This window comes from Dermacentor andersoni, chromosome 1 (assembly GCF_023375885.2).
Source record: "Dermacentor andersoni chromosome 1, qqDerAnde1_hic_scaffold, whole genome shotgun sequence".
NCBI lineage: Eukaryota > Metazoa > Arthropoda > Arachnida > Ixodida > Ixodidae > Dermacentor > Dermacentor andersoni.
This window is the reverse complement of record NC_092814.1, coordinates 117,735,436-117,752,708: the sequence shown is the minus strand read 5'-3', so window position 1 is coordinate 117,752,708 and position 17,273 is coordinate 117,735,436. Positions and strand designations below refer to the sequence as shown.

At 46.4% G+C, this 17,273-nt stretch overlaps 2 protein-coding genes across 6 annotated transcripts in view; one reads left to right on the top strand and one right to left on the bottom strand.

The window, feature by feature from the left end:
- eEFSec (eukaryotic translation elongation factor, selenocysteine-specific) overlaps positions 1–1,774 on the top strand; it is an 85,758-nt gene extending 83,984 nt beyond the window's left edge. For 3 of the 4 annotated variants that reach the window (XM_055061941.2, XM_055061943.2, XM_050191018.3), the window contains 2 exons: positions 1,062–1,229; positions 1,548–1,774. In XM_055061941.2, coding sequence (XP_054917916.1) covers positions 1,062–1,229; positions 1,548–1,757 — 378 coding nt within the window. In that variant the 3' untranslated portion in view covers positions 1,758–1,774. Of the gene's footprint in view, positions 1–1,061; positions 1,249–1,547 lie in introns of all 4 variants that reach the window. The other variant, XM_050191020.3, reaches the window with a different exon arrangement.
- LOC126543903 (high affinity copper uptake protein 1-like) overlaps positions 1,735–17,273 on the bottom strand; it is a 124,740-nt gene continuing 109,201 nt past the window's right edge. For both annotated transcript variants that reach the window (XM_055061944.2, XM_050191047.3), the window contains exon 4: positions 1,735–2,373. In XM_055061944.2, the coding sequence (XP_054917919.1) occupies positions 2,143–2,373 (231 nt within the window). In that variant the 3' untranslated portion in view covers positions 1,735–2,142. The remainder of the gene's footprint in view (positions 2,374–17,273) is intronic.

Below are 17,273 nucleotides of genomic sequence, written 5' to 3'. Positions count from 1 at the left end.
CTGCACATAGGCTGTTCTTTCAGTAGCAGCAGTCATTGGGTCCACTATAGCAGGATAGCACCTTGAAATAACTGGAACTCAGATGAACAGCTGCACTTGAATTAAATTCTGGGGTTTTACGTACCAAAATCACAATATGATTATCAGGCATGCCATAGTGGGGGATTCTACATTAATTTTGACAGCCAGGGGATATTTAATGTGCTCCCAATGCATGGGACATGGGTGTATCTGTATTTCACCCACATAGAAATGCTACCACCGCAGCTAGGATTTGATCCTGCGACCTCATGCTTAGCAGTGAAATACCATAGCCGCCAAGCCACCACGGTGGGTGAACTCCACTTCACTTAGTCGCTGTGAAAACTCAAATACTTGGAGCTCTTTAATTTGTTTAACTGTCATGATCTGATTGATGCAGTCAGGCATGTGGCGTTTGCACTAATAGGAATGTGAAAGGTATCTACAACCTTGTCTGTTTCGGTTACTTGTAATAGGAACATGCATTTGTGTTCTTTGTGCTGAAGATTCATGTAAACTGATAAAGTGCACATTCATAATCAGAATTAAGTGCTTACAAATTTTAGTAATAGTACTGTAATTGGAAGCTCAAAATGGTTTGGAAGCTTTTCTGCTGTATTACTCTACATAACTTCCATGCCCTTGGGCCATGCTTAGTAACAATGCAGCAGTGTCTCGAGACATACTTTAATGCGTGTTAACTTTGAAGAAAAACAAAAACGATGCGTAGGCCATTCTATTTGAAAGTCTACTACAAATAAGTTTGAAGAATATTTTAAAAATATTCTAAATGTATTCAGCTCAGTACATGAATATTTGTTATTATGTGAAATTTGGTTCCAAAAATTTGCATTCATACTCGTAAAAATTGTGAAAGGTGCACTATGATTCACAGAAGCACACAGCTTGCGATTACTCTGCTGCTAAATGCTTAATTTCCATTTGGTAGATTTGCATTGAGCATACGTAAGTTGCCGAAACTCCAAATAAAGACAGTGTCTGATGGTATTTGCAATAGCTTTGTGTGTCTCGACATGCAGGAAAAAAGTCGCAAGGGCCTTCTGGATCGCGTACTGAGTGAAGACGAGTTGGTGGTGCGCTCACTTTTCTCCAAGGGATCTGACTTGGCTGCTTTCCATGGACTCTGGGTGAAGCTTGCTACTGGAGACTGGGGCACCTTGGCAGGCCCCTTTGGCCAAGGTGGCAAAGTGCGTGTGCGCATTTATGGTCAGTGCTTTGGTTGGCTTTTCAAGTCATGCTAAGAGCTATACATGTTCATGTTAGGGGGCACACAGTGAGAGGTAGAAAAAAAAAGAGAGAGGCCTTCGAAAATGTACTGAAATGCAAGCTTATTTTTTCTGGCGCTTTTATTTGTCGATAACACTTTAATTGTATTTCTGTACACAAATTGATGTTTTATCTACTGATGACCTTTAAAACCACCTGGCAAAGCCGCAGGCCAGTACAGAGTTGGGTGGTCGGACCAGCTACCGTGGAGGCCTTATGATAGGTTGCGTGATTTGCAGGTGAACCGTCTACAGAGCTGTGTGCCTTGCTACCGCGAGAGCGTGGTAAGCGCCCACCACAGCCCGCAGACCAAAAGCCCATCGAGGTGGCCCTCCAGTTTCGGAAGTATCTATTTGACACCAGCAGCAAGATGGTGCAGCCCAAAGTGCCATCTGGGCTTTACCAACCAAAATGACACCCAAGAAGCCTTTGTAAATAAATGCCAGTAAATGACAGTAAACGTGTACATCACTTTGTGGAAGGCACTTTTTCCATAGGTAAACACAGCTGCACAAGTATGCGATGGTTGACCGGGAGCTCCACCACTCACTTTCACTGAAGCACAACGGTGCTATTGAACACGCATTTGGCAGCCCGTCAGGCATCACAGGCACACTCACAGCTCAGATCTTAAAATGAGATGTCTTTCCATGCAGTGGCATCCAGAAGATACCCACAAAGAAAACTGAAGGCTTGAGGTAAAACTGAAGGCACTGCCTTAGAAGCAGTTGAAGCAGCGCACAAAAATGTTCTGCACCAAGCTGATCCTCCAGTGAAGAGTTTTTGTGTCCATCACCGCCTGCCACCAGCAGTGTACTGTTCTTCCACGACATGTCAGTCAGACACTGGTAGCAACCGTGCAGGCATGACAAGGCGGCTAAGGCAATGGTGAGCCAAGCCTGACGCAAGCAGCACAGAGATGGCAATCCATCCATTGTAGCGCATGATGATAAGCATCACCAAGAAGCCAAGAGTTAACTGTAGTGCATGAAGCAGCGTCTGTAGCAGCCGGAATTTGAGTCGTCCCCAGCGCTCTGCATCCATATGGCCATAAAGTAGGTTCACCTGCAAACAAACAATCACAAGTGTTGCACTGAACAGAATTCGTCATGGCACACTTGCTAAATTTTTCATATCACTGTAGAACCGGACTTAATTTACCTAGCTGTAATACCAAGAGTGATTATGCCACTGAAAAAGATGTGGTCTTTAAACTCCTTAAAAAACTCCTTAAATGTTGTGACAAATTCAAAAAAAATTTCAGAAGTCCAAATATCTGGCAAAAGTAATTTGTGTATTATTTTCTTGTAAAAACTGCAAGAAACTGAACACATACACATGTGTAAAAATTGCCAAAAATTCACAAGTTCACTTGTCAGAGGCACCAGAGAGCACTTTTTATGATGGCAAGTTATCTCATGCATGACAGTTAAGGGGTTGACGAACACTTGAGACGTTTGCCTGGCGACGCACCTAGAGCACTAGGTACAAATGATATGACTGACATATGACATGACATATACAAGCATAGATGTGAGCTAACTAATGTGCCTGGCCAAAGCCAAAGCATGCAAACCACTTGTGGTGCCATGCAGATATCCAAGTTCATTGCTTAACTCTAGGCACAACCTGTGGCATAAGTTCAATGCTGACTTGAGCACCACCTTGGAAGATGCGAAGCACTTACAAAAACATATCACATTATGCAGTTCACTGCTCACATTGCACACAATGAAAAATGGCTATGATGTCAAATGCAGTTTGAATGAGTAGTATGTAGTTTGCATAAGGATACGTTAAGCCAAATATAATGTAGGTGCATATGGTGCAAGCAGGCCTACATTAAACTGCATAACGGTAGGAAGAAGAGCCCCGATCCAAACACCCTTGTTGATTCATGTCAGCTATGTGCCCATAGCAGCCGCATATGCGAATCTGATATATGACGAAATATAGGCTTCTGTTGAAACGAGACTGTTTGAGAAAAAGATGACCATGCTCCGCTTGCTAGCTCCAGGTGCTGCACATGACTGCAAAATGTGGCTGAGATATTCACAGCAGCATATGCTATTCATGGACTGTGTTTTTTCACCAAGCCCAAGGGGTGGTTCAGGACCCCTTTACCACAAGGGCTGCCATGTGCTTGCGCACATGTCAAAGTCTGCTAAAACACAGCGTGATTTAAGCCCCCTTTACCACGGAGTAAAACAGACAGGAGTGCCAACTCGCCTGATAAGGCGTTACCTGTAGTGTCGAGCACGAGGGTGATTTTGTGAAGAGGATCATAGATGGCGCTGTATTTAATTGCCCTCAAGCGGAAAGTCGGAGAGGCTAAAATAATCTCGTCGGTGGTGGCAATGGAAAAGAAACCTGCCATGAGTAACTACCTAAGAGGAAAAAATGAAATCGGGAAAGAAAGAATTTATGATAACTCAAAGGGAAGCTCATTACTTTGCAAAGCAAGAACGGGATGCCTTAGAACGCGCATCTATAAAGTGAGATATAAGAATCAAGAAGAAGCATGTGCTTGGGGGGCTGCGGTAAAGCTATCGAAACGATGGAGCATGTTTTATTATAATGTGAAGATGTCTGCCCAGCAGTCTATTCAGGCACCACTGGTTTCCTTGAAGCCCTTGGGTTCAGTGAGAGCAGTGAAAAAGTAAACATGTCCGCAATAGAGATTAGTAACAGGCGATTGGAAGATTGGTGGAAGAAAAGTAGGGAAATGACAAAAAACGGAGACGTACAAAAGCAAAGTTCACAATAGTGGATCAGAAAATTTGGTTGTGGGAGTTCATAGTATTTTTATTTTTTTATTTTTTAACCTAGGTAGGACATTAGGCAGTATAATAGCAAGAGCTTGGTGGCACAACCCACCGCCCCGTTCCAGAGGGGACGCTCATAAAATCCATCCATCCATCCTCATCTTCAGCAGTGTTGGCGGTGACCAGTGGCAGCGGTTTGTCTCTCGGTTTGTCTACTCATATACCCAATTTAAGTGCACCCTTTACTGTTTCCGATAATTTTCATCTAGTTAACGGGGAACAAGACGGCTGGCGATGACACCATAGCTCTGAAAATTCTAAAGGCAAACATTGATGTCCTGTGCAGTCCGTTGCGCCACATATTTAACCATGCATTTTCTTCTAAGAATTATTCTAACATACTTAAGTCTGCTAAAGTAATCCCAGTATACAAATCTGGTGACAGGAACCTCCCTGACAACTACAGACCGATATCTGTCCTGAGTTGTACCAACACCACATTCGAAAAATTAATTGCGTCACAATTAAAGCACTTCCTGCACAATCGTAACATTCTTTGTCCCCAGCAGCATGGTTTTGTTGCTAGCAGGTACACTTCTACTGCTGTTTCGATGCTTTCGCAACATATTAATTCTGCACTGCATGAAAACAACATAGTAATAGTAGTATTGTTAGACGTTAAGAAAGCATTTGATGCAGTTAGTCATTCCATTTTACTAGAAAAAATGCATGGCTATGGAATCACAGATAACTCACTTGATTTATTTTCCAGTTATCTATCGGCGTGTAAGCAAAAGGTTGTCATTGATCACATTAATTCATCGTACAGCAATATTAACTGCGGGGTACCACAGGGATCAGCGTCGGCGTCCCTTGTAACCAAGCGAACGAGCACAACAAAGGATGAAAAAGCGAGCGCGGAGCGCAGCGGCGGATGAAAGACGGCAATAGCGAAGAGAGCGCGAGGAGGAAAGCGGAGGAGAGTGCAGCGGACCAATGAGGCGGAAAGCGGAGGAGGAGGGTATGGCGGAAGTGTGAGAAAAGCGTAGTGCCGCGCAAGACGGGGTCTGCGGCGAAGATGGCTACGAGATGAGGCCAGAGTAGCGCGCGTCGTCTGTTCGCTGATGACGCCACCGATACCATACATGGAAACAAAGCGCTGCATGAGCGGAGGCGGCAGCTGCTGTGAATCGCGCCCACGCGTCACCCACGCGCTGCCTCTCGCGATCTCCCGATTAGCGAGGCATGTGCTCCATGTGCGACGTGCCGCACGAGACAGATCGTCCGCGTCAGCCAACACAGCGAAATGAAAACACGTATAAAGCTGCGCTCATATTTCGCACTAGGGAGTATCGTAATCGTCGGTGAATTTTTTTTTTATTATTCGCATTTCGCGCGTTCGTCGATAGCATCCGTGGTCGCGTCTTTTCCAGTCGCATTTGCGAACATCGCGTTTCACAGGGCGACTCGGGCAACAAAGCTCGCGTGCCACACATTTTTTGCTGCTTATGGGGCTTTCGACGTGATCAATTCGTGTTTTGATCGCAAGTCGGCGTGTAACTTTATTACCCGCACCGAGGGAAGAGCGAAAAAGAAGAGAGTGCCTCGGAAAGCTAAGGAAAAAGAGGCTTTAAAAAAATCATGCAGAAAATCCACTGGAGTTGTTAAGTATGCGTAAGCATTGTGCCACTTGCTCATCACCACGCAACCCGGTATCATTATTGACCTTATCAAACTTGATCCGACCAGTATAAACACATATTAACCCTTGTCGGTCGTTACCAACCTTATCGGACATACGACCCTTATCAGTCGTTATCAGCATTATCGGACATGATCGCCCCTTATCGTCTTTTCAGTCCTTATCAACCCTTATTGGTTCTTATCAGAATTGCTCCGACCATTCTAAGCCCTTATCGCTCTTTAGCACCTTTCCATCCCCGTCGAATCATTATCAATCGTGATGAGACCCATTTAATACTCATCACTCCTTATCAACTCGTTGACTGCTTATCTGTCTGTTGCGCGAAGCAAAGGGCATGCGCCCTGAGAGATCGGTGGTATTTCGGTCGTTGAAGTAACGCCCGAATGGAAGGCGCATCCTGCGACCACCGAAACGCATCGGGGATGTGGCATGTTTGCCATTAAATTTTCGCAAAATCTGAATTTTCCTAAAGTCTACAATGCTGCAAGTCGGGTCTAGATGTGGTCCTAGAGATGGCTTTTATTCCACCATCACCAAATCATTCAAGAAAGCCTTCATGGAAACTGTTCTCCTTTGACATTTGCTTTGTACCGCTGGTGCAACACATTCATATGGTTCAGATATATTCACCTTCTGCAAGCGTGGGTGTTGAACACAGTGGTTAACACACTCGGCTTCAGTGCGTGGGGTCGTATGTTTGAAACTCATTACCACCAACTCCAGTGGAGTTTCTGCGTGATGTTTTTATACGTTACTTTAGTTATAGTGATTCGTCTTGCATGACTGACAGGTTTCCTCGTTGGGTAGGCTAGAAATGCTTAGGCATTTAAAAGAAAATAGTAAAGAAAAAATTCATCAGCCCTTCCACTCTGTGAAGAAGGACGAGCAGCAAAGCTGTGGTATGTTCTCCCTCAATCGATACATCTATGTATATACCGGGTGTTTTAGCGAAGACTCAAACATTTTTCTAGGTTGCCTGGTAGATAGCACAATTCTAGTTGATGAGGTGGTCTACTCAAAGAGGCGGGCATTTTTGCAAAAAAAAAAAGAAATTGGAATGCATACTCGACTAATTAACAGAAATTCACTAATTAAGTTTCTAACTAATTAGCTTATGACCGATATTGTAATTTACAAATTCTAGCCGTGGAGTTCGCAAGGCGGATCCGCTTGAAATGAATTATCAGTATGACAACAATTTCGAGATATTAATTCCCGAACTTTGCGGAGAAATGCATTGGCGTTCCACTTGCTTTCTTAACAAAACATCGTTTCATGCATTGAAGCACAAAAGTGACTGGAACGCCAAAATGTATATCTCCGCAAAGTTCGGGAATTAATATCTTGAAACTGGTGTCATACTGAGAATTCGTTCCAAGTGGATCCGCCTTGCGAACTCCACGGCTAGAATTGGTAAATTGCAATAACGGCCATAAGGTAATCAGTTAGAAACTTAATTAGTGTGAAGTTCTGTTAATTAGGCGATTATGCATTCTAATTTTTTTGTGGAAGTAATGTCCGCCTCTTCGAGTAGACCAGCTCATCAACTAGAATTGTTCTAACTACCAGGCAACCTTTAAAAAAATTTGAAAGTCTTCGCTGAAACGCGTCCGGCCCATACGAGAGCCCCGTGGAAACTGCCGATAACGTCGCCTAGCCGACTATAACGCAACCACAGCAAACAACGCCCACTGGTAGCAACAGTGTGTATAGGACACAGGTCGCCGTTAAAGCGAAACCCGACGCGAGCGACGATATGCGTTGACCGGGGCGCAACCAAAGGATTGCACGAAACAAAACACGTTTGTTTGTAATTTTCGATTGAGCATATTTTCCTAGTTAACCAGCTGAATGAAAACTGGAAGGACTAGAGTTTTATTAAAACAAACATGGGGCTGTCCGTTTCCCTCCCGTAGAAGGCCATATATTGACAGCAGACGGGAATTCCACAATATTCACAACTTCACTGTGAGCTACGTAATTATGAAAAGTAGATGAAACTCGGCGTAATGTTAGTCATCTTAGCGGCTAATTGTCAGATAATTTGTTTCAGGATAATTTGGATAAAACAAGAGTTATAGCCGGAACGCACAGCGTTCCGGCTATAACTGTGCGTTGTTCTTTATGTCGCATGATACACTTCTTACAAACTTCTCTTACAGCGAACAGTTTCAGAGCCACAGATGAGTGGTAATAAACGAACTACCTCCGACTGTGCATGCAATACTCGACACGAAACCCAAAAAGGAAGTGAGGCGGTCGTTAAACTTCTTGCGTGAATGAAATTTCCGTGAAAGCTTTTCGCTTCTGGTTCGAGCAAGTTTTGTTGAACCGTTACAATGGTCTGATAATTTCAGATATTGAATGACGAACCCTGTCTTTATGACCGCTATGATGGTTACAGTATACAGTCCAACGTCTCTACACCTGTATAATAAAGGATTCCGCATGTCCCAGCCGAATTCCTAGCTTTCATATGTGTTGTGTACCACAGCGAAGATCACTACAACGAATTTACCCGTAAAACGAAGAAATGTAAGCGTCCCCGACGGCTGATTTGTTGCTTTACAACGTAGTGGCGCCGTCATCGTCCTGCTCAGCCGCCACTGAGCTGCGGTGCGCGTAGGGGACAGCGGTCGACACCACAACAATGACGGCGCGGGAGGGTCCCAACTCCGCAGTCGCTATGGTACACATCCTCTTCTCTCGACCCGTGCTAAAAAAAGCAACAGCCCATGCAGCGGGCCGCACGGCCGGACACATAGGCTGCAGTGACACATTCCGTCGGACGAAGAAAATTGCATGCTTTTTTTCACCAACTAAATCTCTTGAATTAATGTCAAATTCAAGCTTTCTTTTGCTTACTCTAGTCCTTTTGCTTACCCTCCTAAGCCTGTTCTATAGCGAGCGGTATATGATGCGCGACCTTCAACGAAGTGGCCTATAATACGAAGGATTTTGGACATCACAAGCACTTCGTTATAAAGGCGTTGCTTGACTGTGTCTGCCGACCCACGCACAATATGCATGATTGGGCTTTCCGAACACACAGTATATATGGCTGAAGAGTGCTTCTTATTCGGAATATCACTCTAGCTCACAAACGCCGCTTTGAAGTCAGCGCGCCGAACTCGCTTAGCGACTGCAGAAGTTGCATGCGTTGTTCCGAACATGGCAGGCAATACTTCATGCCAAAGGAGATGCTTCGAAAGCTACACTGCAAAGTCTGATATGTGATGGCCACATAATTTTTAAAATCAATTAGGAGCGAAAAATCCGGGTACGACTATTACCTGTATATTCCTACCGCCTCATCGGTACAACGGCGCTAGCTTATTTTCGCTTTCTTATCTGTGAAAATAACTGGGAATCTTGGCTAACTGAAAGTGACCCAAATAAAGCATACAATTCATTTTTCGATTCAATCGATTGCTACGACATAGCCTTCCCACAACATAGTGCTACAAAACGACAAAAAAAAATTAGAAAGCCGTGGATAGATGTGCTTTTCACAAAAATCAAAAATAGAGATAAAGTTTAGAACGACAGAAAGCTGAGCTAGTTGGTAAGGATTTATAATGCAAAAAAAGAGATGAGGCGTGCAGACAGGACACAAGAGTAGAGAAGTGGACAACACGAACGCCGACTATCAACTGAAGGGAGCACTGAGGCGAAAAAAGAAGACACAAAACTCATCTGCGCAAGCTCAGGAATGGTATCACCACGTGTCAGTCGGGTACATGTGCCGGTCTACGCGAGAGACAACTGTTAAGGCACTTAATCTCTTCCTTATGTAAAGTAATCGAAGGCTGACTCACGCATGCGCTTCCGCCTTTATAGATATGCCATGCCTCTACCATAAGACGCGTATCTTCATTCTTATGCCTTTACAATATTGCGCATTCATCTAACTATGGCGTGCAGTTACAATCTTGGCAATGTAGGGAAAGGTTAGAAGGCGATCCACCGGTTAACGACCTTTTATGTTCCATTAGCCTCTGATTGATACACCGTCCCGTTTGCCCTACGTAGAACTGGCCACAGCTAAGGAGAATTTTATAAATCACACCCATACGACGGTCAGTAAAACTGTTGTTCTTATTGTGCTTCACTGGACGAATATCTGTTCTTTTTTTGCCTTTTGCCTGCTCCTTCTTCCTCTGTACGGCAGCGCATATCTTACCTAGCTTATTGGGAACAGTGAAAGCAACATTAACATCATATCTACTTGCAACTTTTTTAAGCCTGTGCGACACTGAATGATTGTACGGAATAGCCACTACTCTTTTTTTGCTATTACTGCTTTCTGTAATCACGTCCGTCCCCCTCGAAACCGACTTCTTTAGGCGCTCAGCCACAGTGGCCACTGCTACACTAGGATAACCTGCTTTTAATAGGCGCCGGACCTGCGCATTAAAACTGGCGCTCATATTGTGCATGCAGGATCTGGTGAGAGAAGACTTAAGGCACGACACGGCAATTCCGTTTTTTACTACTTTGGAATGCTTGGATTGAAAGTTTAGCAACGGCTTCGAAGATCTTGGGGAGTACTGCCAACAAACGTGATTTTGTTCGAAGACCAAGGAAATGTCAAGAAACTGAATTACGCGTCGCTGAGGAAATTCCTTGGTAAACATTAATCCTCCTCCATAAAGATTAAATTGCTCACTTACCGAGGTAGCAGCGGAATCGAATTCTTCCCTATAGCAGAAAATCAGGTAATCATCAACGTAACGAAATATCTTGATAACGCTATCACCTAAGGCTTTCTAGAGTTGATCCGAGCAAATCAAGTTTTTTTTTTATTATAGATTACTCATCCATATAAAAAACACAGACTTCATGTTGTCAGCCTACCCACTTCTCCTTCTCGATACTCATTACGTAAACAAATCAGAACAATACTTACGCGTACTAACTATGGACGTCAGGATCTAAACTATCAAATAGCTAGGCTACTAAACATCGTTGAATAAAAAGTTGATTTTATGCACCTCATTTTAAACAATGTATAAAAACATTTCTCTTACATTCTCAAATTACTTATAAAATTATTTGGGCTAACATTTGTTATGCATTATGTATGTATGTTTTAGTCTGCACTGTAATGTGAATGTACATAGACACACAAAACAAAATTTTGAAATAGAATGTCTTGTCATGTAGTAATTATATAATGTAAAACTATAGCTTGTTTATTTGTATTTTCTACATCGTACTCACTCGTTCTTATGCTTTATTTGCTTTTTTCCTGCATTGATGTATCATGTATGCCGAACACTCTTACACTGTAAAAACAGTTGCACCCTTTGGGGCGTATATTTGCCACACAACAATAATCGTCATCTGTCTTGCCCGCATTTCCTTTCCTTAACGTTGCGAGCCCGGTACTTCCAAGTCACGAACGGCATGCGCGTTATCAGCATGACAGAGCATTCTCGACAGGAAAGTAGCGAGCGCAGCGTGTTCATGAAAGGAAATGCAAGCAAGTCAGATGACGATTATCGTTGTGTGGCAAAGATACACCCCAAAGGGTGCACGTTTGTTGAGTGTAGGAGCAAGAGACTCTGTCAGGCCATATGGCCTTTAGCTCTTTTTTCCTCTTTCTGTAACAAAGAAAGAAAAATAAACTTCAGGTTCAACGTAGATAAACTTTTTTTTTTTTCGTAAACGATTCTTTCTGAAATTTTGCCTGTTCGCCCTCACGATGCGAGACCACCGTCCAGACCCATACAGGCGGAGATATGAGAAACTTATAGTGCACCCAAGCGTATTTGCGTACCCAAAGCCCCACTCCATGCTTTTGTACGCCCGGCGATTTGCGTCCCACAAGGTTGCGTGGGCAAAATCTAAAATTCCCTAAGGACAACAACGACATGCAAGTAACGCAAGTTACGCAACTATATTCGACAGAGCTAAACTGGATTTCTTACCGCATAAACTTGTAAATATTCGCTTACTAATTAACAAGCATGGTGTCACGATTGCACAAGCAAACATGCATGCATCTCATAGCATGCATGCACGCTGTCAAAACGCTGGAGTGAGAAAGCACGGCAGCAGCAGCGAGCGAATTGACCTTCGTGCTGCCTCTCGCTTCAACGCGAAATAAGCGGCGAGAACAGAGCGCACACGAAGCTATTCAGCCCTGTACTCATGACACATCGCTTTCAATACAGGGCCTGGCGGCCGCGCCATACGCAGCCGCCGCCGGAGTAGAACAATCCCCCCCCCTACCCTCCCTGCATGCCTCCAGTGCCTCGCGCGCGACGGCAGACGGCGCACTTCCGCTCTGCTTTTCTCTCTTGCGCGCAGCAACGGCGCGCGGCGACGATGCCCTTGGACATTATACGGAACATCACGACGACGACGACGGCAGAAATCCGCCTGTATTGTCCATATAATTGCTATCGCAATAATTACTTTCATCAATGCGTTCACTGTTGATACGCAATCTTGGTGTACACAATTGTGTACGCAAGTCAAGCCTTCAACGGTTAAGCTTATTTTTAATAGCATACGTGTGCACAGTAATGCGTGTACGCTTAAAAACAAACACACAAATGCGATAAATGTAGATGTTTCTACAAACTAGCAGCCCACTTCCGCCTGAGCATGCGGATCGTCTGCTACAGCTGTGGCGATGTCAGCCGAAGGACGCGGAGGTGTGCTCAACTATAGGTGAAGGCGCCAGGAACATAAATGGTACTAGCTCTGTACAACGCTCGTATTCCACTGCATGTGTGTGCAAGGTGTAAGCTGCAGTCGTGTACGTTGTTGATGGCGCGAGCGCTGCACGTCAATGTCAACACAAAACTCCTTGGTAAAAACAGCCATTGAAAAGACGCTCTTAGCGGCAACCGCAGGTTACGCATTTGTCATAAAGCCAAATTTTGTTTAAAATTTTCCTAGAATGGTAGCAGAAGATATCCTAAGAAGCCGAGATATCGAAGAAGAAAAAAGCGCTGCAAAGGCAATTTAACTTGCCTTACATGTCTTTTTTTTTCTCCCTAATTCTTTTTTAAAGCGAAGCTTTCTTTGCCTTTTTCTTCGACTTTCCGCTGCTGCTGCTGCTGCTGCTGCTGCTGCTGCTGCTGCTGCTGCTGCTGTGGTCTTGCACGCCGCTAACGCCGGCCACGTCGGGAGGTTGTTGAGACGCATGCCACTAACGCCGGCCGCGTCGGGACGTGGTTGAGACGTGTGGCCATGCCAATTTTTTTTTCTCCCCAGTTCTTTTTTTAAAGCGAAGCTTTATTTGCCTCTTTGTTCGACTTTCCGCAGCCGAAGCCGCTGATTGCTGCTGCTGCTGTGGTCTTGCACGCCGCTAACGCCGGCCACGTCGGGGCGTAGTTGAGACGCATGCCACTAATGCCGGCCGCGTCGGGACATGGTTGAGACGTGGCCATGTCAATTTTTTTTCTCCCCAATTCTTTTTTATAGCGAAGCTTTCTTTGCCTTTTCTTCGACTTTCCGCTGCTGCTGCTGCTGCTGTGGTCTTGCACGCTGCTAACGCCGGCCACGTCAGGACGCGACTTTACAATTGCTATTAAGTACAGCGGGGCGTGGCACGTACTTGCCGAGGCGCCGGACGTTTGCGCGCATGCGCGAGCGAGAGCGGGTGCGAGAGAGAAAATGTGGGGGCTTTTGCTCCTTGAATATATGACTTTGCCTATAGGCACCGGCCACGGAGGAGTTTCTTAGCGCGTGTTCTATGCGGTTGTCCCTAGGCGTGCCGGCATTGCGGAGTGGGGTCGAGTTTGTTTACGCTCGGACGCTGGGTGCCGACGCGGTGAAAGAGGTGATAAGATCCCAGACGTTTTCGTGGCAGCGGTAGGGACCGTGAAAGAGGCCGATCCGCATACATTGAAAATCTAGCAGAGCGCCTTAGCAACCGCGGTTGAACGTGAGTGGCTGAAAGGGCGCCGGTGACGCTCGACGCCCCTGCAACCAATATAAGAATACGCCGCGGCCCCCTAACGCGTTTTACGCAAACTTAACCGAACGTTAACCTAAACTAACAGACCGAGACGCAAAGACACGGCGTAACCGCTATGAGAATGCGCCGCGCCACCCAAACGCCGTTTACGCTAAGCTAACCTAAAGCTAACCTAACTTAGCGTGGACGAGACGCAAAGCCAATAATCCTCGACCCCACTCCGCAATGCCGGCACGCCTAGGGACAAACGCATGCAACACGCGCAAAGGAACTTCTGCACCGTAGTGCCTAGGCAGAGTCAAATATTCAAGGAGCAAATGCCCCCTGATTTTCTCTCTCGCATCCGCTTTTACTCGCACCTGCGCAGAAACGACTCGCGCTTCAAGAAACGCCACGCCCCGCTGTACCTACTAGCAATTGTAAAATGTCGTCGGGATGATGTTGAGACGTGACCATGTCACAAAAACATAAAAGACATGCGCTGTCGGTGTTTTGTTTCATATCATTTGTTTATGGGCTGTCTTTCCCAAAATTCCGAGGAATAACTTTGTAAAGAATGTAAGACAAGGTATGCGCCACGTGGAGGACCTGCGCGGTTATGGTTCAGAATGATTATTCGCCAAGCGACGTCAGCGGCGTCGACACCGAACTTTCTGCTACATGAAGAACAGGCTACTCAGTGAAGGGACTTTGTCAGCGTCTCAACGAGAGGGGCTAATCACTCTCCTTTGTAAGGACGAGTCGAGAAGCTCCGATCTGAGAGCATGGCTTCCAATCACACTTCTGAACTGCGATTATAGGCTCATAGCAAAGTGCCTGTGTATGCGACTCAAGCCAGTACTCAAAACTGGTTTGGGTCCATACCAGGCATGTTGTGTCCAGGGGCGCTCCACTCAGCTTCACGGTTTAGCAGTGAGGGGCCTTCTCCTGTGGGCAAATACCAGGAAACTTCCAGGTATTCTTTGCTCCTTCGATCAGGAGAAGGCTTTCGATATCATTAGCCATAGGTACCTTTTCCGTGTTCTGGAAGAGGCTGGTTTTAGTGTGGGTTTTCGGCATATGGTCCAAGCTTTGTATTCTCGACCGACTTCTGCTGTTCTCACACGGGATCACGTTTCGGAGGCGTTCATTGTGGGACGTGGTGTATGGCAGGGGGACCCTCACTCACCTGCCCTCTACGTAGTCGCTTTTGAACCGCTTCTGCAGAGGTTGTCCTGTGACAGTAGAATTGGCAGGTTCCTACTCCCACCAGGTTCTCCTCCGGTTGCACTCTTTGCCTATGTGGATGACTTGTCCATTGTCGTACCGGACGAGGCATCTGCTTGCAGCGTCTTGGAGGTCATGGACAGTTACTGCAGGGCGAGCGGTGCAAGGTTGTATAGATCGAAAATTGCAGCCATGTACTTGAACTCCACTCCGTCCACTCCGCAGCCCGTTCATGGTCTCCCCGTGAAACGCGGTTGCGCATTCTAGGTTTCCAATTCGAACCAGACGGTCTCTCTACTGAAAACTGGCAACAGGCTAAGGAGAAGCTTGAAACCAGGATTCAGGGATTCAGCGCGTTGTCGTGCCCACTGACTGCTAGAGCAACAATTCTTCGCTCACTTCTATTTTCTTTCCTGACGTATGTGGCGTGTCTGTCTCCTGTTCCAAACCCGAACCAAGCTTATCTTGAAGAGGGTACTCTTTCGCTTCCTCTGTAAAGAGACAACTGGTTGTGTAGCTAGGCAGGTGCTCAAGTTGCCCAGGGATAAGGGAGGACTCGGAATTCCCGACCTGGGCGTCGTGGCTACTGCACTACACGTCATGTGGCCCCAGGTCGCTTTTAACTCGGATATGCTCCTAACTCAAAGCTTTACTTCCTTTTTTTCTTAGCACCCGACTCCGCTTGTTTTCGCAGAGCACATTTTCCCACTGTGTGCCTCGCTCAGGTTCCCCGTACACCATTTAAGCGGCGGCTGCCAATTCTCTTGTAAGCCTCCGCAAGGTTCACTCCGGCATCGACGTAGTTTCAACTCCAATCCAAGAACACTAGTCGATATCCTCACTTCAGGTCTCCCCCCGCATTGCCAAATGTACGATCTGTCCATCCACAGGCCAAACTGGAAGCTCATTACAGCCAGTTTCCTCGACGCTAGGCGAGCTACGTTCATGTACCGCCTGTCGCGAGGGTGCCTGTGGTTGAGTTACAGGCCCTTCACAGCCGTCCCGGCTCGTGGAGTGTCCCCCCTTTTGTGGCGGTCGTGATGACTAGGTTCATATCTTTACGCAGTGTTTGCTTCTGCAGCTCTTCTCCAAAGGATTGCTAGTATCTTTAAGCTCCCTAGTGCTCTATATCAGACTGTCCGATTTTTGCACCCTTTGCCTAAACAGGCGATCAACCAGTCCGTGCTTCTTCTCGCCGAGTGCTTATACCAAGTTTAGTTGGAACGCTGTGATGTAATTTTCGGGGGACGGGCGCCGGGTCTTCACGATGTGCTTGCGAAAGCACCGACGGAAGTCTGGTTCCATCTCACCCGGGAGCGGCATCGCTTGGGCGACAAGAAGTTTCTCGAAGTGTGGGCTCGTCCTGCCGTAATTTTTGATGAGTCAGGTGGAAATCTCTCCCTCCATTAAGTTATGATGCGTGCTCCTAAGGTTGCTCGACTCGGCCGTGTGTGCCAGTCGATCTACGGGGTATTGTTTGGCTCAGTGGAACCCATAGCCGGCACCGGTCGTGGCGCACATTCGTGTGGTCGCGCTGCTCCGCGAATGGCTTTGGTGGTCTCCATGGTTGTATGCCTTGACCTCTTTTGCGTCAAGGCAGTCCGATGGTGAGTCAGGCTTGTGTCCTGTAAGACCGACATGGCTGTTTGTGTGTTGAGTGCAGTAACTCAGTTGTGCTGCACCACAGCAGCCCCCTTGTCCGGGAAGGACCGTTGGCGCGAACCAAAGCCCCCCGCCTGGTCAGCCCGGGTAGAGGGCGAGCGCCGGGGTCAATGTACCGAATGATGTTGGGCTGATGAGTACATGTAAGCTCTGGGACGCGGCACCTCCGGGCGCCAAGTCCTCTTCCCATCTGACAACGGCGCCCTTAACGCTATCGCGTTAGTACATGCCAAGAGTGTGGCATAAAGGAATGACGACCCGAGAAGCTCGTGTCAACAGTTAGGCCGCGTCGCATGTGCAAAATACCCTCTGGACGCAGTAACTAGGCGTTACACCCCACAAATGCAGTGCAGGAGCTGCCGCGCTTGTCTCTGTACTCACCCGCAACAGCAACGACAGTAGAGAGACAGAGAAAGAGGAGGCAGTTTTGTGGGCTACAACGCTACAACCCAGAATGGCGCCGAAGCGTGCACTTAGTGCCGAGGAGACGAAGGCTCGCATAAAGCGTCGAGCGGAGCAAGAACAAGAAACACAAGCTGAGCAGGCAAAGTAACATTTCACATCACATCACGACTGTCGTATGCCGTCAATATATCACCGCCAAATAACGTCAATGAACGCAAACAGCAGACAAAGCTTCGCTTACATCTATTCCCACAGCGCGTGGGATCTGCAGTTTTTATTATTATTC